Source organism: Myxocyprinus asiaticus, chromosome 45 (assembly GCF_019703515.2).
Source record: "Myxocyprinus asiaticus isolate MX2 ecotype Aquarium Trade chromosome 45, UBuf_Myxa_2, whole genome shotgun sequence".
Taxonomy (NCBI): domain Eukaryota; kingdom Metazoa; phylum Chordata; class Actinopteri; order Cypriniformes; family Catostomidae; genus Myxocyprinus; species Myxocyprinus asiaticus.
In genome coordinates this window covers 28,425,569-28,449,732 of record NC_059388.1, presented here as the reverse complement: position 1 = coordinate 28,449,732, position 24,164 = coordinate 28,425,569, and the positions used below count along the sequence as shown (strand labels likewise).

Here is a 24,164-nt window from a genome sequence, read left to right as displayed (position 1 = left end):
AAATTCTCATGTTTCCCTGTCATGCGCAACGCTGGCAGTGCCATGTTGGATCGAAACCTCGGTGGTTTTGGAGTTCAGATGAAAGTTTAGAGTCTCAAGGCGACATTGGCCAACCATACCTACCGGGATCGCGTTTTATTTCCAAGATCCAGGACTTTGCAGAGACATTACGCCTTCTCAACCCATCCCCGTCACAAACACGCACTGGTCTGGAGATATGAGAGGGTTCGGATACAGGCTGCGATGATCGGAGATCAATGAACACTTATTTTCTCAGTCACACTTCCTGATTAAGTTCACACCATCGGATTGTCGAAAATGAGCGGTCCACCTCCAAACAGGAGGCATGTGAGCAACATTGGCTCCTTGTTGCTTACCCCGCAAGAAAACGACGTGCTCTTCCATTATCTGGGCAGGAAATGCACCGTAAGTTCACAAGCATTTGCTTGACTTCTTTGCCAGGTCTCTGTTAGTAGTGTTCAATCCATTATTACAATGTTGTCTAATGGTACCGTCTCGATACAATGTATCACTAAAGATTCCATTGGAATGTAACACTTTGCTTACCCATCAGCTGGATACAATGTTGCGATATATTTGATCAGTAATAAAACATCAAAGTGCAATAGGCAGATCCTTTTGTCAGAATGTGTTTGCTGCAGTGGTCATCCACAGACATTTGTGCTGTTCTTGTTTCTATATCAAGAAAAGTTCTTTAAGTTTAAGTTGAGCTCCTAGGCCTGGGGCTGTTCTAAAAGATACACATGATTTAGAAGACACCTTATCATTAAGCATGCATTATTTAATGGAGATGTTCTGATATGAATATGAAAATGTATGAATCAGTGTTTTATTAGATTAACTAATGGTCTGATATGCACTATGTAGGCCTGATGTAACACTGTTTCTTGAAAGTTAATAGAAGTGTGACCAAAGTCTAATGTTAAAGCTCTCTAGTTCACATTAGTTAGTCCTTAGTTAATAATGGTGGTCAAACCTCCTAATAAAGAAATGCTGTTGTGGATGTCATATTGGCACATTCCTGTATAGAGAGATCCTCTCACAGCTTGATTAAATGACCTGCGTTTATGGCTGTCACCTGACGACACTTTATAAAACTTCCTCCTACTCTGGGCGACTGTTACAGATTCACAATAGAGTTAGGCCGATATATTGGTTTTACCGATTAATCTGTGCGGATAGTTGCTTTTTGGAACTATCGGTTATCGGCAAAAATCGATGGCGATATTTTTTGTATTCCTCCATGTTCATTTAATAATTACATTTTTAAAAGTTAAGCAAGGGCATGCAAATAATGTTTTTTACTTTGATGAGGGGAAACATCCCTCTTCAGCAGTATAATCCAATATATTGTGAAGAATAATAATATACAATAGACCATAAAAAGCTTAATTTGGTAAATATTAAAAATAGAGCATTGTGACTCAGTTAAGTCTACGTCATTTCAAAATAAGAGTCCCCAGTGTGTATTTCAGGCTTGTTTAGTGTTAAAAGTCCCATGTTATGTACCCAATCTTCTTTTTTTCTGATTATTATTGGTTGAAAAATAAACTCCATCTGGGATTTTATTCATTTTGTCCTCTGGCCTTTTTGTCTGTGCCGACTAAGTAAATGTTGTAAAATTCTATGAATCGATTTTAAAAACTATCGGGCGATTAATCAGTTATCAGCCTTTTCCACCAACTTAGTTATCGATATGGGCAGAATCCACTATCAGTCGAACTCTAAACAGTCCTGATCTCTAATATAAGACATTCAACTCTACATTTCTAACTTTTAATATCTCTTTCCATAATAACAAGCTTGTGAACTTCCACACAGGCCTTCTGAAGTATGTTTCATACAAGGAAACTGGGTGTACCATAAATACCTACCAAAATTAATGATGCATGTTGTATATGCATAATATGAATTTGTAACTATCCTAATATGTAAAAACTGAGTTCTATTGTTTAGAACTCCAAAAACAGACGTGCAAAATAACCTTCCCCCCCCCCCCCCCACATCAATAGTCATTTTTATCTTTTGTCTTGTATTTATCTTTCATTGTAATTTTGGCCTGTCATGTGTTCAACATATCCAATGCATGTTCAATGGAAATAATTTAATGTTAAAAAAGCGCTGTTTTACCTCTTTATACTTTATATAAAGAAGAGGTCTAATTCCTAAGCAAAACCGTGATCTGATGACAAAGTGAGTAGGTGGCAAAATATTGGTATCTTTTTTTTTTTTTTATCTGTATCAGCTAAAAGATTTCATATCTGTGCATTCCTTTTTAGAAATGTTGTCATTATGACATTAGTATTGCTTGTTTAACTAGCAAGGATAAAACCAAATTTTCAAGAATGAAAATTGGTCATTGAAAAACCCATATAAATTTACCACTATTTTGAATATTGGAGGGACGTGGCCCTATTAATGTCTTTGGTTATGGCCCATCTTGATTATTGTCGACAGATATGGATTTTCTTATAATTATTTCCAATGCAGATAACTAGAGAGAACGGTGTCCAATGTAATGCATTATAATAATAGCAAATAAGATGTACAATAACTTTTGTGTCTATCTTATTGAATATTTCACGTATTTTCTAAAATAAATACTCAAAACTTAAAACGATTGAAAAACTAAAAATGTGCGGAAATTCTTAAAGCTGTTTGTAGATATTTGAACTAACACATAGTTATCGGCTGATAATCTGGCCAAATATTAGCCGATTAATCTGCAATATATCTGATGATATATCTGTCTGTTATTAATGTTGACAAACATAAGTTGCACCTTATATAATTGTCTACATATGTAATGCAGTCAGCCATTATCTGTTGATTACAAGCTTTGATATTCCATAGAATGATACAGGCACATTTCCTTATTCTATTTTGTTTAATCAGAAGCATAATAAGATTTCCCCTCGGCCAGGATCCTTTGTACTATAACGCGTTGATACTCAAGTTAGCCTCCAAAAGGGATTGTAGTATAAGTCTGATGCCGCATTGTATTGTTTGTTCATAGTTGTAAACTGCAGTCGACGTGCTGTATGTGACAGAGCTGTTTCCTCATTCCACTGCGTTACCTGTTCTGTTCCTGCAAGAATAAACTCCTGCTGTTGTTCAGAAAGCGGAAATGAGGATTGCTCTTCAAATGAGGCCAAACAAGTTTCCAAAGGGTCATATTCCTCTAACCGTGGTGTATTGTATTTGTGTTTAGAATGGGAAATTGCCCTGTATCTCTCGCAAGGCACAAGACCTTGAATGCTTCACATACTTGACGGTTTTGGATGATGACTGCTTTGCTTATCATATATGCAATATCAAGGGGCAGTTGATGTTAAATACTTTCGGGATGTTGACAGCATATTCTTTTAAATCTATAATGCACCTTTTGCCATATTTATTTATTATTATTTAAAATGTTATTATTTTTCCCTCTCAAATGGCGTGTTGTGGCATGATTGAAGTGGGTGTGCTCTCTGATGGATCACTTGAGCTGTTCTGAACACTCCATGAATCACAGAACCATGAGGCACAACTACAAGCTGTTCATTTTCTCATATGCAGTCTGCCAGCTGTATTGTCAGTGAGAAGGCTGCCTCAGTTCAAACACTGACTGAAAGAGCAGCGAGTTTTGGACCGGGATTGCAGGATCAGCCCACCCTGAGGAAGTGGTGTGGTGGACCTCAGTGGTTCTGGCAGATTGTGTTTCTTCTCTAGCGTATAAATGTGGGAGGATGGAGAACCAGTCCACTCAGGTAGTTCCTGCAGACCAACTTTGCCCATAGAGCATTTTTACCTCTTTGAACTGGGTGGGGGCAGTTTAAAATCTCCTGATTTTTAAAAAAAATTTTTTTTTTTTTTGAGGGTGTAGGGGAGTTACTACAAATCTAATGTATAGGGATTGGAATCATAAGGAATTTTACGCTTTCAATTCCTCTTAATGATTACGGTTCCAACACACTTTCGCTGAGAAAAATGGACCAATTCAAATGAGTTGCCTATATCCTATGAAATCGTACAAGTTGGGTCGAGTTGGAACTTTTGCAAAAGCCAATCAGGTGACTCTCCCTCGACTCCTTCTAAAATGTGACAATTACTTTGTTGCGTCATACAAAACATACTCTTTACACAGGTTTAGATATGTTGTTTGGGTTAGGGCATAAAATATATACCCTTTTGAAAATCAAAAGTTCATGGTAAATTTGCCACAAACTTGCTGCAAATTTGCCACTGATAATTTTCAAATGCAAAGGAGCTTTGCGGCAAATTGTCCATTGTTACCAAAGGTTTGGCGGAGGTTTATCACTACCAACGAAGAGCTGCAAACTTCTGGCAAACATTTGCAGTCTATCAAAAGCTCATTTGCATGTGAAAATAAATTTGCTGCAAATTTGCAGCTAGTTTAGATTTTTTTGTAAGTGTATGTACGTAATGTCTGACACGCAGAACTTTTGCTTACTTCTTACTTCTACCCTAGAAACATATATTTGCCAGAAGTAAAAGTAACATAAATATACTTACAATTGAGAGAGACTGAATCATAATATCAAATTTAATACAAGAAGGCAGAGTGTTACTATTGCTTTTTTTTATAGGGCCATTATAACCGTGTTTGGGGCAATTGTCACACCTAAAAAAAAAAAATGCTCTTAACCCACTCTATGTCAAATAAGACACTGCAAATTACTAATATGGGTCTTGTAGAACATACTGCATTTTCATGAAAGCAGCATTAAGAGCAAATAATGTCTCGCTGCTTTGATGTATCAGAGTTCTTCCAGAGGACATTTCGGCTAATTGCAGCTAATAATGAGCGATAAACTGTGAGATAATGCGGCCCTCGCTCTCACACACTTATTTGGATGAATACTTTGAAGTTTGAGAAATGACTATAATGAGTGACAGCTTTATTCAGCCATCAAGAATGCAGAAGGCCGCTAGTGTGTCCCTATAAACAGTCCTTTTGCTTTTATCTTGCTATCAAAAATGCGTTTGACTGTCTACCACACAGGCCTGTGGTTCTGTGGGTTCTTCAGACTTGCGGCGTGGCAACATTCATGACCGTGCTCCTTGCAGGGACGCTTGGCTCTCCACTTATGTAAATCGTCTGGCTCATCCTGAGAATGGATGCTGATCATTAATTCCTTATTGCAGCTATTTTCTTAACAGTGCTTGACAGTTAAGAAAGGTAACTTCTAGTCCCAGCTTTTTTAGTAGTACCTTGACTGTCATATATGGCTTTTCACCAGCAGTAATAGCTGAGAAATTTAGTGGCTCTTTTGTTGCAGCTGACTGGTGCATCTCAGGACAAATGGTTAATGAGTAAACCCAAAAGTTTTAAGTAGATTCGTGCAGTGGTCCTGTTTCAAATAGGGCTGAGTAAACATATTGATTTTCTGATTATTCATGTTCTTCATTTGAACTATCCTGATATTCGGTGGATTCTTAAAATCCCTTGGTCATTCTTTTGCTTTTACTTTTAATTTAAACTTTGCTTCAGTTTTTGATTGTTGATTATTGTATCTGTTAAGCAGTGGTGTTTGAGTTTTTTTGGAGTCGACTCTGATTCCCGACTCCAGCCGTTGCAGTCGATGGAATCGACTCCTCGACTCCATTTATTTTGAGTCAGGATAATGTCAAAATTCAGGGACGTCACCAGGGGTGGTCATTACTGGGCAGTGCCTTCCCAAGTGGCGTATTTTCACCCCCCAAAATTGCTTGTCAGGCATGAGTGGATAACCCTCTCTATCTTTTGCACGCAGGCACTTTATATCTCACGCAAACGCACATGATGAATGATTGTCCCTCCAGACAACAGGTATTTTTAGGGGATGCGATTGGTTCTTAAGAACGCTAATTCATTGATTTGAGCCAATCACAACGTCCTGTTCGCAAAGTTATGGAGTCGAACAAAATAATCGATTCCTGTATTAGAGTCAGTCGACTCCGATACTAGGATGACTCTCCATCACTACTGATAGGTAAATAACATTTGAACTGCATAGTTTGGGCTCTGTTTATTAAAAAAAAGATTTCAAAATTTTATATTTTTGTAATTTAGGAACAAGTTCAAAGGATTACTGTATAATTGACAGAATTTGCTGAGAGAATTTCTCTCATACGTAAGCAAAATGGACATTCTAATTTAAATATATGCAATAAATACAGAATTGAATCAAATTTTATTTAAATTTGAACCGAATGAAGAGCTTGTGAATCAGAATTGGTAAATCTGTATCAATACTTAGCTCCAGTTTCAAACTCGGCTGCTATCTTGTTTTTCCTTTTAAGAGGACAGATTGATAACCAGTTTTTACTTGCTCTTTTATAAAGTTTTCTATACTAAAATGTGCTTTAATTTCACAAGAACATGTCCAGGTTGACCCCCAAAATCAAAAGAAGAAAATAAAACATTACAGTTTGCCTAAAATAAATGAAGCTGGATTTGGGACCATGCATAAATAAGCACATTTGCCCTTTAAATCCGTTTCACTAAAACAACTGTGAGTATTAAATGTAAATATAAGGCAGAACAAAAAAATGTTTCGGAGATTGGGCTACAGCATTAAAGCAGCACATTTGTCATTGTCATCATTATTAATCTGAGAGTGTCTTCATTCACTGACATTGTGACTGGCAGCTTCGTGAGGAGACTGTCAATGCGCTGGGCCGTTTCTTTGTGAGTCCTGCGCTCTTGGCACGGGTCTGTCAAACTCACTCAAATCCATCATGAGGTGTTTGCCTTGTGTTGGGCAGTTCAATGATACTGCAGTACGATCCCATCCACTGCAGTAAACCAGATTACTGTATTTTTTGTAACGAGTACACTGAATTCAGTCTGTAGTACCTATAGTGTAAGACTGTTTTAAATATTGTGTTTCTTTTCTATCTAGAGTTTGAGTTCAGCAGTGGTGCAGGTCTATGGAGCAGACAGAAGCTCATCCTGGGTGAAGAGATGCTGTGGGGTGGCCTGTCTGGTGAAAGACAACCCTCTGAGATCTTACTTTATCAGGGTTTGGGATATCAAAGTAAGTCAACACGGCAGCATGTGGGTCAAATGTCTTTTTAATACCTAACAGCATTTCTTCCAAGTTTCATTCTGATTGTTTTTCTGTCCAACAGGAGGGAAAAACCTTGTTTGAGCAAGAGCTTTACAACAACTTCACAATAAACAGCTCTAGGCCATACTTTATCACATTTGCTGGAGATGTAAGTACTTTTGTATCTGCATGCCCTCTGCATACGTGTGTCCACGTGTTCATATTTATGCTGTTACTAATTTCTTATGAAAAGTTTGTTTACATAAAAGTCTCAAAGGCACAACAGCAAAATACAACCCATTTAATTTTAAGAATCATTGGGCGGGTGGAAAATGGTTGTGGAAAAACTATTATTAGACTTCGGGGAGAAAAAAGTATGTTATGACCCCTAAGAAACTTTACCAGTGCACTTTGAGAAAAACCAATGGGACTTTCCAAATTGTACTGTATTAGAATGTCATTTTGAATGTTTTGTTCATTACTTAGTGTGTGACTGGTGTTTCAACAAAACATCCTAATTTGTGTTCCATTTCAGTCATGCCAGATCGGCCTCAATTTTGCCAATGAGGAGGAAGCCAAGCGCTTCAGATCGGCGACCAGTGATCTTCTGGGCAAAAGACTGAGGAAAACTGGTAATTAGAGCAGTGCTGTAACCTGTGTCTGTGTTTCAGTGCATGATAGAACTGTGTCTACCTGTTTCTTGCTCAGTACATTTTTCTTTAAAGGGATAGTTCACCCAATTATTAAAATCCTATATTTACTCACCCTCATGTTGTTTCAAACCCGTATGACTTAATTTCATCTGTGGAACAAAAATAGTAGGTTTATGAAGAATATCTTGGCTGTTCTTTTCCATAAAATGAAAGTGAATTGGGCTGTAAAGCTTTAAAAAGGTTCAAAAATACCATAAAAAACTGTAAAAGTAGATTTGATATATTATTTCTATAAGTCTTCTGAAGCCATACAATTGCTTTGTGTGAAGGACGGACAGAAATGTAATCTTCCGCTGCTCTGTAGGTCTTCTATCAAATATGGTAGCTATAACATTTGGTCGCGAGATGCGTTAGAACCAATAGCGTATGGCAGGGCTATTCAATCTGGCCCTTTTGAAATTTTCAGTGGCACGCGTGAGGTTGTCGGTTGTCTTGGAGGCAGTTCACACCGAATGCGTTGTGTCTGTTCGCGCTGTTTTTCAGTTGTTTTCCTGTAAACTTGCGATAGACGGACGTCGCACCACATCACGATGTTTTTACATCATCTCGTGCAGTAGCACCTTGTTTTTTAGACTCTTTCCAGAGGTTGCGCTACGAATGATCATTATCCGTCATTTTGACGGAATAGGAAGATTTAAAAACTAAAATCATGGACGACTGATAAGCGTGAGTTTAGAGAAACCGCAAAGTTCTGTTCATTAGTTTGGTCAAGAAAACATTTGATTGGATAAGTCTAAAGTTTAAATCATTGTGTATATATAACAAACAGATTTGGGTAACGTCTGATGTAACTTCGCCAACGAACAAGGTGCATGGAGAGAGCAATTTAACAAAATAAATAAAATGTATTTCCTGCTGGAAAATGTTTCTCATGATAAAGATATTTTATTTATATAGTAAACAAAAGATATCTGATGGAAGCTTTATGTTAACAATAAATATTCTTGACCCTCATGCCCTGAAGATTTTTTCCATCTGGCCCACTTGTCAATGAAGTTGAATAGCCCTGGCATGTGGCGTTAAATGCCATCTATGTACCTTTTTTTGTTGACTTGTAGTCCAGTTCAGAGCTTCAACAAATGGGACGATTATCACTGAATAATGAAATGGTTCATCGGGGAGAGCGCACAAGTTGTATGGACTACTTTTATGCCATCAGTTTGGAGCTTGAGATACCCAGTCCCCATTCACTTTCTTTACATGAGAGTGTGTAAATGATTACATAATTACATTTTTGGTTTAATCATATATTTAACTGTATCTCTTCCTTTTTGAATTTTTTCCTAACAAAGGCTGCTACTTTTCCACCCTCAGCGTGTCCTCATGCCTGTAATTTGTGTGTAGTTACTCTTTGATGTGTGTGGGACCGACGGGGGTCTGTTCGTGTTGGTCTGCTTCTGATTAGCTTTGCTCTTTTAACCACTTCCTCTCTCTCTCCCTTTCTCTCTGTCGACTGACTCAGCTAGTTCTGCTGGGACAAGGAGAGGATTGTATCGTGGTCCGCTTTTCTGTACACCGCCTGAAGAACTAACATAAAATGCTCAGGCTCTTTGACCTTTTGCACACCACAGATTGACCTCAAATCTAACTTTCCCGCTCTTTCACTAATGACCAGCACATTTAAAATAATTGTCAGTTTAATAATAATGGTTATCTTAATTTTTTTCTTGCAGAAAAAAGACGAGATCCACCAAATGGTAGGTTGTTTATCAACAAATTAAATCTACTTATAACTTAATTCAAGTTAAGTTTTTATTTAAGTTAATTCTGTCTAGACTAAACTTTAAACATGAGTGACACATTTTACCAGTTAAAATGTGGAAATCTGAAGATGACGTAGTGTTTATTAATACAGAATAAATATTTAATTATTAGGGTGAATCTCTTGAAAAAAAAATTCCAGGTCTTGTATAGAAAAATATAAGATATTATTTGTGCTTAATTTTCATTAAATATAATGTCACAATGCCATAACTGATTCAGTCGACAGCATTTGTGGCATAATATTGATTATCACAAAAATTTATTTAGACTCGTCCCTCCTTTGCTTTAAAAAAAATAAAATAATAATAATAATAAAAAAATTAATTTAAGTTCCAGATGCACTTACAATGGAAGTGAATGGGGAAATTTTTGGAGGGTTTAAAGGCAGAAATGTGAAGCTTATAATTTTATAAAAGCACTTACATTAATTCTTCTGTTAAAACTCTTGTATTATTTGAGCTGTAAAGTTACAGTGGTTTTAGGGTTTGTTGACATTACATCGTCATGGCAATGAAGTTGTAAAATTGGCTATAACTTTACACAGAAAAGGTTAGTAAGCGATTTTTATCACACTAAAATCACATTAACATGCATATTGTTTACGTGTTGTGGCTATACTTTTGAAATGGTAAGTTTTTTTTTTTTTTTTGTTTTTTTTTGTTTTTTTCCAATTTGGAATGCCCAATTCCCAATGTGCTTTTTAAGTCCTTGTGGTCACGTAGTGATTCGCCTCAGTCCGGGTGGCGGAGGACGAATCCCAGTTGCCTCCGTGTCTGAGACCGTCAACTCGGACGTGCATCTTATCACGTGGCTTGCTGCCATGGAAACATAGCGTGTGTGGAGGCTTCACGCCACCCACCGCGGCAACCACACTCAACTCACCACGCGCCCCACCAAGAATGAACCACATTATAGTGACCATGATGAGGTTACCACATGTGACTCTACCCTCCCTAGCAACCGGGCCAATTTGGTTGCTTAGGAGACCTGACTGGAGTCACTCAGCATGCCCTGGGATTCGAACTAGCGAACTCCAGGGGTGGAGTTAGCCCTGGACTTTATGGCCAGGAAGATGTGTTCAAATGCTGGCAGAGCATTTTGACTTGATGCTGCATTGGGTGTGGATTGAACATGCCTGCATCTTTGATGTCTACATGCCAGTGTCTCAGCCTTTGGTAGCACAGGTTGTAGAGCATAGACTTCAGAGATGATGTTCTGCACCACCTTCCTGTCAGCCCCATCTGATGAGATACTGGACGGGGCTTCGGGTATGGGAGGTTGCCTGGCTCCCCTGCAGTGCCTTGTGCTCCCAGAGGAAGAGCTCTACGCTCCGTTCTCTGACCCTGCGACAAACTTGCGACACAGTGAGCGCGGTTGTGTGGTGATGGGTAAACTCCTCCTGGACATGAGTTTAGGTGGTGGAAAAGTTAGTGGTTGTTGTAGCCCATCTGTTGTACCCTCCCCTGCTCACGGTTATCTAAAGCGATAGTGGTAGCCAGCTTATTTTACCACTGAGCTACACAGGCCCCCGAAATGGTGAGTATTTTAACATTTACCAGTTGGCCCCATTCACTTCCATTATAAGTGCCTTACTCTAACCCAGTTTCTGCTTTTTTTTTTTTTTTTTTCTTTAAAGAAAAGGAGGGACAAGTTGAAATACATTTGTGTGGAAATCAACATTATGCCACAAATGTTGTCAACTGAGCTTAACTTGCATTGAACACAGAATATAAATGTAAGTTTTTATGCAAAAAAAAAAAAGATATATTTTTTTTTTTTCATTTTGAGGTGAAATATGTAGGGCTGGGTAAAATAATTCCTTTTTCCGATTAACGCGATCTTCATTTGAACGATCCCAATATTGATTCTTAAAATGCTAAGATCCATTTTTTTTACTTTTAAAGTTAACTTTAGTTTTGGTTTTAATGAGTATTATATTTGTTAAATAAATAGCAATTGAACTGCATAGTTTGGGCCCTGTTAATTTTTTTTCAATAATATTTTCTTAATGCGCCAAGTTAGAAGGTTCCCTGCATAATTTACAGCATTTGCTGAGAGAGAGTTTCTTTCATAATCAAAATTGACATTATAACTTGAATAAAACCAAATTAATCACAGTTGAATTGAGAACTTGTGAATCAGGAAATCTGTATCTATTTTCAGCACCAGAAATATGACGAGCAAATACAGTACAGCACATAACTTTCACACACATGCTTGATCTTTCAGTGGAGGTGGTCTTTAATATTTGTAGCCCAAGTACAATGACCCCTAAAGGCATTACTGTCAACTACTCCTCCAAACCTCCCACCTAAGTCAACGTGTATGTTAGCAGTTAGTTTCTTCACTATGCCGTGAACCTGAAGGGAAATGCTGTTTCATCCAGCAGAAATGCAGCTATACTGGAAAGTCTGGCACCTGTGTCACTTCCATCCTATTTATTGAGCAACGTTGCAGTTGTGAAGTTGGCGTTCACAAAATCTTCCATCTAAAGGTAAATGGATGACTCGATGTTGACTTTGATGCTCCAGAAGTGTTTATTTGACAAAATGGGACTATTTAGGGTGCAGTTGACACCCAGTGTTCCCAAAGTGAGTCATCAGGTGACTATTTAGGTCTGAGTCCACTGGTGAAAATACCTCTGTTTTGCATTTTTCTGATTTAATCCATTTTTTTTTATTTTTTTTTTTTATAAGAATGTTCCAAAACATCTTGTTTGCTTTGATGGAAGCAAAAAAATTACTAAAGAGTTAACAACATGGTCAGTGTCACTTTATGTTAGTTTCCAGGTTTAAATTAGATCTTGAATCCCAGTTTTTCAATGTGGCACTGTATGTGTGTTTTGGCAGTAATCTCACCCTTCTGTGATGTATATGTTCATGACTGTTGTCTGTTGCAGAGCATCATAGGCTGTTGTGCAACTACAAATATCAGACCTTTAGTTAATCTGTTTCAGGGGATTTTCTCAGCTGGTAACATGAACAGCCCCCCCCCCCAGCTAACCTGCTGTCTGGTACTGGTGTTTTGACTCGGGAATAATAGTGTATTTGCTCAAGCATTCCCTCACACTTCTGTTTGCGAAAGCAAAACTCACCATTACTCATTGTGTCATTCTGTTATTTTTTTCTGTAGAACACAAAAGGAGATATTTTGAATGCAGCTTTTGTATCCCTTTTCCATGTCTATAGTTAGCAGATATTATTAATCATGTCTGTTTATTTATCTAAACCTGCACACACTCTATGAATGGAGGTTGAGATGTGCCATGTCCTCACTATGCCCCCTCATCATGCTTAGAAGAAACCAGGAGATTTGCAACGGCTTACTGCTGGCTTTAACGGTTATGTAAAATCCAGCATTGGCATATCATTTGATGAGATTAAAAAGGGGTTGGACTTTATGGCCAGGAAGATGTGTTCAAATGCTGGCAGAGCATTTTGACTTGATGCTGCATTGGGTGTGGATTGAACATGCCTGCATCTTTGATGTCTACATGCCAGTGTCTCAGCCTTTGGTAGCGCAGGTTGTAGAGCATAGATTTCAGAGATGATGTTCTGCACCACCTTCCTGTCAGCCCCATCTGATGAGATACTGGACGGGGCTTCGGGTATGGGAGGTTGCCTGGCTCCCCTGCAGTGCCTTGTGCTCCCAGAGGAAGAGCTCTACGCTCCGTTCTCTGACCCTGCGACAAACTTGCGACACAGTGAGCGCGGTTGTGTGGTGATGGGTAAACTCCTCCTGGACATGAGTTTAGGTGGTGGAAAAGTTAGTGGTCGTTGTAGCCCATCTGTTGTACCCTCCCCTGCTCACGGTTATCTAAAGCGTGAGGTTGCAGGTAGGTTCTGATTGGTTTAATTGACTTAAGAAGATGATGTTTCATGAGGTTTCTCAGAAGGTTTTTGGGGTAAAGAGATAATTAAGATTTAAAGGGATAATTCTTCCAAAAAGAAACATTCTGCCATTATTTACTCACCCTCATGATGTCTCAAACCTGTATGCTGTTATTTTTTACATGGAACACAAAAGGATGATGTTAAGGAATCTTTACGCAGCTCTTTTGAATGCAACAACAGTTCATTGTGACCATGTTTGTCAGGCTTCAAAAAGTACCATGATTGCTGTCGCAAGGAAAAAACGGTGTGAATATTCTTCCAAAATTTTCCTTTTGTGTTACTCTGAAAAAATAAGAGCATACAGGTTTTGGATGTAAATAATGACAGAATTTTTATATTTGTGTGAACAAGTTCAGTAACTCCAAAAAGTGCTGGATTTTACCAATGAATAAATTAACTTATTGCAATTATTTCAGGGCCATCAGGACCTACAGGACCTGCGCTGCCAATGGCGACAGTTGACATAAAGAACCCAGAGATCAGCAATCAGCGTTTTCACAATAACTCTCAAATGAACAACATCCACAGCAACTTCAACAAGAAAGACAAAGCCAAAGGGAAAAACAAGAAGAAAAAAATATCCAAGGCTGAAATCGGCACGCCGAGCAATTTTCGGTGAGGTTGCTTGTTGTGATGCTTGTTTGGACTGAAATTGCTTTTACGTCAATGTTATTGATACTTCAGGATCTTAAGGGCTCTTAAGGCAGCCATTTGTTGGTTGATTTCCCTCCATAAAGTGTAACACTGTGGCTCTGTGGTGCTTTCACAGCAGTGCTCTGTTTGTTTGAGCTGCCCGACATGGCAACATTGGCTCAACCAATGGAGAGAAGTTATTTTTGCAATTCCATTTGACACTAGTGTTAAAGATATTTAAGACTTCAACTTTAAAGTACCAATGGATTGGAACTGTATTATGTCACAATTTATTTAAATTACTGAAATGAATTTTCCCATAGAGTAGATTCGGAAGATTGTTTACAATGTTGTGGTGGGAAGTGTAATCGGATGGACACTTCCTTTTATGTAATATATTGGTCAACATGAGCCCCCAGTGTGGATAATCCGAAAGTTGTATTCCAGGAATCTGGATAAAGTTGTGTCATTGGTAGTGGGCAGAAACCATTCCTTTACAAAGACCGTTTTTATATCCAGATTTGCCCTTAATCTCAATTTTATCTTTATTTGCTTAATGCATTTTCAATTTCTAAAGGTTTCTCTGTCCTTTCGTGTTTGTGTGTTTTTATGTATAGTATTTTAAAGCATATTTCTTATCAAATCCCTTTTTTCCCAGGCACGTTGGGCATGTTGGCTGGGATCCAAACACTGGCTTTGACGTAAGTATTTCCACCTTTGCGTTTTTGCATTGAATGCAAAACACTGTAAAGCCACGATGTTCCGTGTCACATTTTAAGTGATACAGTTTAAGGCGCAGATGTTTACACATTTTCATCATGTCATATTTCCTATGTCAGAGGTCACTGCAGGGCATGATTCCTAAACGCAACAGTCATCTCTTACACAATGAGATTTGTGTGCGCGCGTGTGCGTGTGTGGAGGTGGGGTGGGGGGGCAGTGAGTGTATCTTTATAATCCAAAACAATCATTTTTCCAAAAATGAAGGATCAGTTTTTGCTTACTGAGTTACTAAGAACGGTTCGTGTGCATTAGATCACTTTTTAATTTTTGCTATCCTGAATGAGATTACATAAAGGGTATTTATTTGGGGTTATAGTGTGAATCTGGTGGCATAGGGCACATTTTTTATTTATTTATTTATTTTTTGTTTTAAAAGGGGAGGTTCATTAACTTTAAATCTCATGAAACAATCTCTTTAGTGGCTGCAGAAAATATGTAACTGTAAAAAGCCACTGTAACTGAGTTTTATTAGTGTTCTTTTAAGTAATTTCCTAACATCGATATCTCTATTATTAATGCCTTCCCTGGTCGTGGCCTGTAACCCTTTAATATATTTAGCCTATAATCTCATTTAATCTGTTTCTAAAAGATAGATATTGTATCTATGCTCCATGATAATCTCAAAGAAATCCATTGCTAAGGGAAGTTTTGTGTGAAAGCGGTTGAAAATATTTTCCTGGATTAAATAATTTTGTCACTTTCAGATGTGTTAAGATGTCTTGAGACAAAACATTTGCATTTATTCATTTAGCGGATGCTGATCCAAAGCTATGTACAAATGAGGAATGCTACAACACAAGAAGATGCTTTCATTATTTTTATTAGATTTTTTGACAATATGTTGATTGCTGACTCCTTGTCTTTTCTCAGTTAAATAATCTGGACCCAGAGCTGAAGAACCTCTTCGATGTGTGTGGCATTTCTGAGGCCGAGCTCAAAGACAGAGAAACGTCTAAGGTCATCTACGAATTTATTGAGAAGAAAGGAGGAGTAGAGGCTGTAAAAAATGAACTTCGACGACAAGGTGAGATCTAGGAGACTGCTAAAACAGTTGTGGTAGAAGTCATGCATTTTATCTAAGCAAACTTGTACTATTAAAGAGTAATGATTGAATAATATGTCCTTCAGGACCCTCAAGGTGGTGTGGTAGGTTACTCTTCCCCTCTGCATGGGTCTGCAGTGCAAATAATAACCAATTAGATTAATGCCTCATAAAACTGGCATTGCAGTTGCGCAATCAGAAGATTGGGCAAGATTGTTGTGGACTGATGGTGTGTGCCTATTTTTGTTGATTTACATTTATGCATTTGGCAGACACTTTTATCCAAAGTGACTTACAGTGCACTTATTACAGGGACAATCCCCCTGGAGCAACCTGGAGTTAAGTGCCTTGCTCAAGGACACAATGGTGATGGATGTGGGGATTGAACCAGCAACCTTCTGATTACCAGTTATGTGCTTTAGCCCACTACGTCAGAACGTTTGAACGTTGTTTCACTTTTAGCTAAATTGCTTCTCACTGAGGAGAGTGTTCCCTGTCAAAGGCTTACTTATTTTTCAAAGTCAGTTTTTTTATTAGCATTGGCTTGCAGCATCAATTTTGGGGGAATAAGTTCAGCTGTAAGCAGCAGCCAGAATTAACACTACATCCCCTGTGAATAATGTTCCCCTTTGCTTTCTCTCTACGTTCTGTGATAGATTTAAGAACCCTGGAGTCTTTTTATGAATTTTCATAGCAGGTTTGCCTTTGAAGGGATTTGTCTGCATTAGCATGTCATTGGACAGTTATATCAGATGTTTGACAATATTGTAAGTGTAGCAAGTTTGACCATGGTCTGTATGATGGTATGAGTAATTTTATGTCACAGTAAAGGTATAAATTAGTGCCCGACCGATATATCGGTCGGCCGATATTAGCCTTTAACCGATATATCGGTGTATATGTTTACCGATATGCGCAGATATGAAAACTTTTTTTCAGAACACATAATGCAGAAAATAGTGCTTTAGAATTGGTGTCATTACGTAGTTTGTCCAGCAGAGCGCGCTCCGACTACACTGTTTACAGAGCTGACTCTGAGCTGACGGTGGCTCTGCAGACAGGGCGGAGTTCAGCGGTGCAGAGTTAAGTGGTGTCTTTTCGGTAAGTTGCTAACTAGTTTGTGGAATACATACTGGAAAGTTAATAACTTTAATAAGTTTCCCTTTTCAATATAACTAATATAACGTTAACCCTGTCCCTGACAACCATGTCACTCATGTCTGTTAGCCAGCTATAGGTTGTCAGTGCAGTCAGTATTGTAGCAGATTGAAAGGTAAACATCAGAGCGTCTTTTTGCAGCTCGGCAGACAACAGTGCGGTGGTGGATAGTGTCTATTGAGTGTTGATTTCACGCTATGCTGTTACCTATTTGGTGAGACGCGATGCTGGTCCATCTTTTACTCTCCGTGACAACGAGCTTATAGCTAACTAGCTAACCATGCAGCTACTTTCATTGCTTGTCAGCAGAGTGGAAGCTAATGTGTAAACATGTATTCACCAAACTGTTTTGTTCAGGATTCACAGTTTGGTACCCCCTTCAACCGAACAATTCCTGTCATTGCATTTATAAAATGTTTATTTAGCTATTTATTTTATTTGTATTTATTCTTTATTTAAATGGTCAGCATTTGACTGATACTAAACATACAGTACTGATGTTTTAAGCTATTTATTGTATTTTTATTTATTCTTTATTTTCTTAGTGTTAATTTCTAGAATTTGTTGACAATGTGTAAAAATAATGTAAAATATTCTTTGATAAAAATATTTGTTTAAGAAAGCAGCCTTCTGAGTACCTTTGCATAGTCATATCGGTGCACAGTCCACATAGAAAAGGTCTGTTTTCATTCCAGCTCAAAAATTATCTATATCGGCCACCATATCGGTAATCTGTGAATTTTCCCTCTCTTAAATCGGTATCGGTATCAGTCTCAAAAATCCCATATCGGTCAGGCTCTAGTATAAATCACTGGTTATATAAAATGGTTATACAGGTGCTGGTCATATAATTAGAATATCATCAAAAAGTTGATTTATTTCACTAATTCCATTCAAAAAGTGAAACTTGTATATTATATTCATTCATTGCACACAGACTGATATATTTCAAATGTTTATTTCTTTTAATTTTGATGATTATAACTGACAACTAAGGAAAATCCCAAATTCAGTATCTCAGAAAATTAGAATATTGTGAAAAGGTTCAATATTGGAGACACCTGGTGCCACACTCTAATCAGCTAATTAACTCAAAACACCTGCAAAGGCCTTTAAATGGTCTCTCAGTCTAGTTCTGTACGCTACACAATCATGGGGAAGACTGCTGACTTGACAGTTGTCCAAAAGACAACCATTGACACGTTGCACAAGGAGGGCAAGACACAAAAGGTCATTGCAAAAGAGGCTGGCTGTTCACAGAGCTCTGTGTCCAAGCACATTAATAGAGAGGCGAAGGGAAGGAAAAGATGTGGTAGAAAAAGTGTACAAGCAATAGGGATAACCGCACCCTGGAGAGGATTGTGAAACAAAACCCATTCAAAAATGTGGGGGAGAACCACTACGCACAGACGTATGCAAGACATGGGTTTCAGCTGTCGCATTCCTTGTGTCAAGCCACTCTTGAACAACAGACAGCGTCTGAAGCGTCTCGCCTGGGCTAAAGACCAAAGTTATGTTCTCTGATGAAAGTAAATTTTGCATTTCCTTTGGAGATCAGGGTCCCAGAGTCTGGAGGAAGAGAGGAGAGGCACACAATCCACGTTGCTTGAGGTCCAGTGTAAAGTTTCCACAGTCAGTGATGGTTTGGGGTGCCATGTCATCTGCTGGTGTTGGTCCACTGTGTTTTCTGAGGTCCAAGGTCAACGCAGCCGTATACCAGGAAGTTTTAGAGCACTTCATGCTTCCTGCTGCTGACCAACTTTATGGAGATGCAGATTTCATTTTCCAACAGGACTTGGCACCTGCACACAGTGCCAAAGCAACCAGTATCTGGTTTAAGGACCATGGTATCCCTGTTCTTAATTGGCCAGCAAACTCGCCTGACCTTAACCCCATAGAAAATCTATGGGGTATTGTGAAGAGGAAGATGCGATATGCCAGACCCAACAATGCAGAAGAGCTGAAGGCCACTATCAGAGCAACCTGGGATCTCATAACACCTGAGCAGTGCCACAGACTGATCGACTCCATGCCACGCCGCATTGCTGCAGTAATTCAGGCAAAAGGAGCCCCAACTAAGTATTGAGTGCTGTACATGCTCATACTTTTCATGTTCATACTTTTCAGTTGGCCAAGATTTCTAAAAATCCTTTCTTTGTATTGGTCTTAAGTAATATTCTAATTTTCTGAGATACTGAATTTGGGATTTTCCTTAGTTGTCAGTTATAATCATCAAAATTAAAAGAAATAAACATTTGAAATATATCAGTCTGTGTGTAATGAATGAATATAATATACAAGTTTCACTTTTTGAATGGAATTAGTGAAATAAATCAACTTTTTGATGATATTCTAATTATATGACCAGCACCTGTATATTTAATAATCATGTGATAATGCCCATTTCTGGATAGTCCAGTGAATTAAATACTTTATAAAAGTAAGATTCATCTCATATGCTTTTTCTTATTTAGATCTTGATGGACTCAAAAGATAACAAATGTATAAGTCTCACATTATATAACACCTAAGTTAAAAACTCAATCACAATATTTATAAAACAGGTAGTTCCAACTTTATATTCGTTTTGAGTTTGTCACATTCAAAGATGTTTACACTGACCCATCAGTTTAATTCCACATTAATGTGACAAGTTGCGCCAGTTGCTCTGCAACCGAAAGTAATTATAATCTGCATTAAAATAAACAACTACAATTGCATTGTGTAAAATTGCATAACACGCCTTAAAGGAATGTTCCGGCTTCAATGCAAGTTAAGGTCAATCGACAGCATTACCAAAAAAAAAATATACAAAAAAAAAAAATATATATATATATATATATAACTGCATACTTTGGAAAATGATGACGTTAGAAAACTGAATAAAAGAGTTATCAAACAAAACTTGATTTTTGTGAATGTGTCCTTTTAGAGACGCTGTGTCAGTTTATAAAGAATATTAACTTTCGAAAGAAGGTCTCGGGACATTTGCGTTCTGTTACATTCATTGCGCCTCAAAGTGGACAACGCATTTGATCTGAATGGCCTCTAACATGCTGTTTCATTCTCTGTCTACAGCTCCTCCACCTCCACCTTCAAGAGGAGGACCACCACCTCCTCCACCTCCCCACAGCTCTGGGCCTCCTCCCCCACCTCCATCCCGTGGCCAAGGAGCACCGCCCCCACCACCTCCATCAAGAGCACCCAACACGGCTCCGCCTCCACCTCCTCCCTCCCGACCAGGTATGGGAGCACCACCTCCTCCACCTAGCAGAGGGCCCATGCCAGCTCCCCCTCCACCTGCACCACCCCAACCTGCCTCCTTCTCTCCACCGCCTCCACCTCCTCAAACTTCAATGGGTGGAGCACCACCACCGCCACCTCCACCCCCAGGACCCCCACCTCCTGCACCTCCTCCCCTACCGGACGTGGATTCAGGAGAGTCACTGGGGGGTAAATCTGCACTCCTGAATCAAATTCGAGAAGGGACTCAGCTGAAGGTGGTGGACCATAACAACAAGGCTCCAGTGTCCAGCGGTGGCCGTGGTGCACTCTTAGACCAAATACGAGGGGGCATTCAGCTTAAAAACGTGAGTAGTTTAGTAAACTGATCTGTAAACTTGAAAACAAATCATGATTGTGGGCATTCCTACTGCTGTATGCTTTGGCGTTATTGGTGGGCTGCACATTCTTGGCATAGAAATCCTGGAGGGGAAAGTGTTTGTATAAAAATTGCTGTAGTGCATAATTCATCATAGGCTGTGGAAATAATTGAATAAATAATTGAGATTACAATTACAGCTGCTTTTGATGTTTAGCCTACATAAACAATATAGCATGAAGATGCCCCACACAAGTATTTTGATGTAAATTTTATGAATTGAAATTAATCACAATTACAACATCAAGTAGGGCTTGATATTGAATATCAATTTTGATATCAAAAACAAAAAACATCCAGTGAGTGGCAGTTCTGTGGACACAGAAGCCTTGTTGATGAGAGAGGTCAACAGAGAATGGTTAGACTGGTTCAAACTGACAAAGTCTACGGTAACTCAGATAACCACTCTGTACAATTGTGGTGAGAAGAATATCATCTCAGAATGCTATTCTGAATGCTATGCTCCTCAAGTAAATGTACCTTGTTTTAAAGGAGTTTAAGATTGATAGATTTATTTATATAGGGGGAAAAAAGCCCCCAAAGACACTTTTTGTTGCAGTATAAAGGCCTGTTCACACCAAATCCGTGACGATTTTGCTAGACGAATCTCAGACGGAAGGTCTGTTCTCTCAGAGTCGTCGACTAATTGTTTCAGCCCTAATTGTGCTGTGTTTAGCTTTCTTATCGCTTGAACGCGTTTGGTCTGACCGCCCCCTTAGAATGTCCGACACAGATTTCCCTGTGTAAATGTCTGTATGTGTGCAAAATGCATGTGTGCTCCAGTGTCTTCACTACCATTTGCAGTAGCTGCATTATCAGTGCTCATTTGCATTAAGTTGAATGTTTCTTAGCTTTCTCGAGCCATTAGTCACACAGATATTACACATGAAGCACAGAAGGCACATGTAGCATTGCCAGCAGTTGCTCATGTCAATGGAAATCACTAACTCTTGAACTTATGAATCTACCTTTTGCTCAGACAGACCAGAGCAACATCAGAACTGCGTGGCCGCACATACATGCATCTTAGAGAAAAACAACTTTCTAATCATGTGATGTTTTCAGGTATCAGATACTCCAGACTCGACCCCACCCACTCCCGCCCCTTCAGCTGGCATTGTGGGGGCATTGATGGAGGTAATGCAGAAGAGGAGCAAAGCAATCCACTCTTCAGGTGTGTGGCCACTGTTGTGCATTACTTTAGCGTAATTTACAACAATTGAAATGAATCCCAGGAAATGAGCATGCAGACTCTGCTGCTAAAGAAGCACTCTCGACAGATCTTAAAAAATGCTCCATACCACCTTCAGACCTCAAACCATCCATAATCTCCTACATCATCAACAACTGGCAAACTGAATGGGATCAATGCACAAAAAACAAACTACATGAAATAAACCTGTAGTGGGGAAAAGACATTTTTCAGATATTTCACTTGAGCAATCGCTGGGAACAGATCATTTACACCCGTCGCAGAATAGAACATTCCAGACTCGCAAGTTTTTAATGTCAGACGAAGATCCACCATTATGCACCTCATGGCAAAGCCCACTGTCTCTGAAGCATATTTTATTAGATTGTTCTGGTTTTATTTCTTTCAGCAAACACTTTTGAAGAGTTTAACTAAATCAACCCTGAATCAGTTTTAGAATTTGTATCGAAAGTACATTTTAAAAACCTTGTATAGGTTTTTAATATTGTACCCAGAAATGTATTTTAACTTGTTTTTTGCCATGGAAGCTGGCATGCCGTTAAATTACAAATTCACTCACAACAATTGCAATCACTTTGAGCTGGATTAAAACTCATGCAGGATATTCTATGGATTGTTGCATGTTTGTAAATTAAAATGGATTTAAATCATATTTAATATGTTGCTTTGCAGATGAAGATGATGATGATGATGTAGAAGATTTTGAGGATGAGGATGAGTGGGATGACTGATGACCAACGCTGCCCAAAAGAATTAAGACACTACATTCCTCTTGTCTTTCTAAATCTTATAAAATTATAATGTAAATGGATGACAGATTTGCTGTAAATGTTTGTTGCCTTTAAGCTTTTTTGTATTAATCTGTGCAATACCTCATTTAATCTGTAAAGGTTTGTCATACGTCTTCTGTAAAGGTTTTATTTTCTTCTCCTGGATTAACGTGCAATTTTACATCAAGTGTTCTTGATTTGTAGAGTTGAATGTTTTGGGGTCTTTTTGTTTGGTTCGTAGCCAGAAGGGAGGTCTACTCTAAAGAACGAGATAAGCCAGTCTTTAACATTGATATTGTGACTTGATGCAAGACAACACTATTTTCAAACTTATGTACTTTACCTTTTCTTATTCAGATCCTAGTTTAGCACTATTATTTTCTTAATAAAGAAAAGCATATTTAGCCCCATTGCTAATTTGTAAATTTGCTCAGAGTTTGAGTCGGTTTTATATTTTTGCACGAATCAAAAAAGATTAAAAAAAAAAGAGTTCATGTCAGTTCAGTTCTGTCAATACGGCAGTTGTTTACACATTGTGTGCTAGCTACTATTTCAGGACTCCCCGTAACAAACACTACAGTTATTAGAAGTGACGCTATCTTCATGTTTGCATATTACTGGTATAACTTTGAATCTCACAGGCAACTTCCTGTTGTGCAGAGAACAGATTCTATTCATGTATATGTTGAATGGACATTTTGTGTAGAAACAGTGTGTCATTTTTTTTTTTAGATTGAACATGCCAGAAGCAGACTGTTCATACACTTTTCATCTTTACTAATAATCCACTGTGATGCTGTACTAAATTAAAGAGCCCTGTCGAGGGTTGTGACTCGTTTCAAAAGATGACCTGCAGTGGGTCGTATCGGCAAAATAACGGAACATAGTTACACTGTTTTAAACGGTTTCGTATAGCTGTTAAAAAATTCGGTCTTATATCTTTTACAGTTTTTTTTTTTCTCCTTGTTTTCATGCAGGGGTTGCATTGAGAAGCAACAAAGACTTGAAACCTTTAAAATTAGATTGAAAAATGAATTATTAAAATTGTACACTCAAATAAATGTTAATATTTACAGAGGCTTTACATTGTTGGCTGTTTTATTTATTTATCTTTTGAGATTTATCTTAAACAACATGTATAAATGGTTTTTATGCAAGTCCAATGCATAATGTTGACTGCATAAAAATGTTCGTGTTAATCCATAAAACAAATTGGAATGCAATGGTCTAAGGAAGTATAATTCCATTTTTGTGCCTGTCTCGTAACTTGTTTGGCAGCTTTTTTTTTTATTGTTATTTCCCTGTGGCTTCATGCTCTTTATCTGAGTGTTGCCACACTGCAAATATCCATTACAGGTTGTGATACACAGGTATTTAATATTAAAAGTCGATTATGTCCCTTACAATATTGAATATAAGTCTTGTAACCGTATTCTGTGGGAACATCAGTTACATCAGGAATAGCTGTTGTTGCTT

At 38.3% G+C, this 24,164-nt stretch overlaps 1 protein-coding gene across 2 annotated transcripts; it reads left to right on the top strand.

The window, feature by feature from the left end:
- Nucleotides 1–23,772, top strand: LOC127434828 (actin nucleation-promoting factor WASL-like). 2 transcript variants are annotated; one of them, XM_051687832.1, is made up of 11 exons: nt 1–426; nt 6,912–7,046; nt 7,141–7,227; nt 7,594–7,690; nt 9,445–9,468; nt 13,845–14,043; nt 14,720–14,762; nt 15,715–15,868; nt 20,123–20,634; nt 21,771–21,879; nt 22,591–23,772. In XM_051687832.1, exons 1-11 carry the CDS (start codon nt 319–321, stop codon nt 22,647–22,649), a joined length of 1,527 nt encoding a protein of 508 aa, XP_051543792.1. In that variant the 5' UTR covers nt 1–318; the 3' UTR covers nt 22,650–23,772. The 2 variants fall into 2 exon arrangements, with proteins under 2 accessions (XP_051543792.1, XP_051543793.1); XM_051687833.1 differs by lacking the exons at nt 1–426; nt 6,912–7,046; nt 7,141–7,227; nt 7,594–7,690; nt 9,445–9,468 and adding an exon at nt 10,226–13,370.
- Nucleotides 23,773–24,164: the final 392 nt, after the last annotated feature.

Bases quoted from the DNA above. Each gene is read 5' to 3' on its own strand.
- LOC127434828 (XM_051687832.1), top strand. From the start codon at position 319: ATGAGCGGTCCACCTCCAAACAGGAGGCATGTGAGCAACATTGGCTCC. The intron at 7,047-7,140 runs GTAAGTCAACAC...TCTGTCCAACAG, and splicing joins TCAGGGTTTGGGATATCAAA to GAGGGAAAAACCTTGTTTGA. The intron at 7,228-7,593 runs GTAAGTACTTTT...GTTCCATTTCAG, and splicing joins TTATCACATTTGCTGGAGAT to TCATGCCAGATCGGCCTCAA.